The sequence below is a fragment of the Hipposideros armiger genome, unplaced genomic scaffold (genome assembly GCF_001890085.2).
Source record: "Hipposideros armiger isolate ML-2016 unplaced genomic scaffold, ASM189008v1 scaffold_207, whole genome shotgun sequence".
In the NCBI taxonomy this organism is placed as follows: Eukaryota; Metazoa; Chordata; class Mammalia; order Chiroptera; family Hipposideridae; genus Hipposideros; species Hipposideros armiger.
Window position 1 is genome coordinate 1 of NW_017731557.1, and position 1,738 is coordinate 1,738.

The 1,738-nt window shown below is 47.5% G+C and overlaps 1 protein-coding gene across 1 annotated transcript in view; it reads right to left on the reverse strand.

Annotated features, from left to right (window-relative positions):
* Positions 1–1,498: 1,498 nt before the first annotated feature.
* Positions 1,499–1,738, reverse strand: part of LOC109388781 (xanthine dehydrogenase/oxidase-like) — a 16,691-nt gene continuing 16,451 nt past the window's right edge. The window contains exon 7 of the mRNA XM_019653799.1: positions 1,499–1,608. Coding sequence (XP_019509344.1) covers positions 1,499–1,608 — 110 coding nt within the window. The remainder of the gene's footprint in view (positions 1,609–1,738) is intronic.

A 1,738-nucleotide genomic window follows, 5' to 3' on the forward strand; every position in this document is an offset into this window, starting at 1 on the left:
CATTTCTTACGGTGAACAGCGTGCCTCCCTCTAGCAGACTCTCCTCACCCTTTTCTAGTATGTGCCATGGGCAGAAAAACGAGATAACCAGGTTTGTTAGAACTGGGTATAATAAGAATTAATAGGCTGTGAAGAGAGGCTCAGGGTAATTAGTTATGTGCGTGCACTTCTGCACAGAGGTTATTTCTGCTGCTCAGAGCACTCTGCTCTGCTCTGCTCTGCTCTGTGCTCCACGGCCAGCAGCCAGCCTGAGGGAAGCACTGCCGTACAACAGAACCAGGAACCAGCTCACCCCTGGGAAAGAGCATAACTGTGCACTCAGAAGCCCTTCTCTTTTGAAAAAGTAGGAGGGCTGGCTAGAGTATCTCTCCTTGAGAAGCCGCCTATGAAATAAATTCATCGATAAAATCAACAATTCCTGGTTCTCAGGGAAGCCCGAACAACTTATAAGGGTCAAATATTGAGTCATGGAAGAAATGTACCAGCATCATAATTTATAGTTGCCATTTATTGAATACTGAACATATGCCCAGCATCATTCTAAAGGGTTTACAATAAGTACTATCAACCAAAACTACAAGGCAGGTATTATTATAATCCCCGTTTTAGAAACAAGGAAGTTTGCCTGAGGTCATGCATCAGTTAAGTGATGAAATGGGATTTGAACCCAGGTCTGCAGACTCTGAATCTGAGCTTTCAATCATTTTTAATTAAATCCACATCTCCTAAGTCCTCATCAGGGTGTGGTGTTTTCCATCCTTACAAGTCTCTCCATCTCCACCCCTTTGGAGTTACGTGGCTGAGACACTCCTTTTCATAATGTATCAGTGAAAAGCACAGGAGTCTGCGAATCTATGATCAACCTTGAATCAAATTGAGATGAGACAGTTTGGAGTCAGGATGAAGCTGGGCCAGTTGGAGAATCAGGTAAATCTGGACAGATTAAGCCAAGAACGGAGAGGCCAGCCTCTGTCCTCCTTACCAGGTGGCAGGTGTGTATCTGTGTTTATATAAGCGATGCCAGTACACCCTGCCTAGGACTTCTCACTCAGAGTTCTATGAACACTGACAGAGGACACAAACGGTCTGGAGAGCTGATTAATAGTTTCATAAGCCAGTGGAATGCCAAGTGCAGAAGGCAGCAGAAAGGAAAGGATAAGGGGAGTGGGTGCTGAGTCGGGCTGGGTTATTACATGTCACATTCAGCACCTATACAATGGGCTGAGTGTGCTAGTCTCCAAGAAAGGCTGCCAAGCCCAAATGCCCTGGGGGAAGTTAGGCCTTGGACAGCATGCCTCATCCAGGAACCGGTTCTCCAGGCTTTCCTTGAAGGAAAGTCCTCAAGCTATTGATGAGAAACAGTGTCGGAATAAGAATGACAGAACCCACTGCCCTCGCCAGGTATTTGCAGCTGGAGGACCAGCTAGCTGAGCCTCTTATCTTTCTTCTCTGTAATCCAGAGACTGTTGGCATCCCTCTCAACTGTGATTTCTGAGTGTTACTGCATTAGGAGCAGGACCACTGCTGCGTTGGAAACCCCACTTACCCTGGCGAAGGTGCGGAAGCCCTGGAGGATGGGTCTGTAGCCTGTGCAGCGGCACAGGTTTCCTGTGGGCCAAGAAAAAAGCTTCAATGTCTGCGCTGTTGCCAAGGGAAGGTGAGGGGTTTATGGCTTTGCTCCTGGCTCAGTCAGATGCTCTCTTTGCATTCTGTGTTTTCTCTGCCTGGAAGGCCCCCC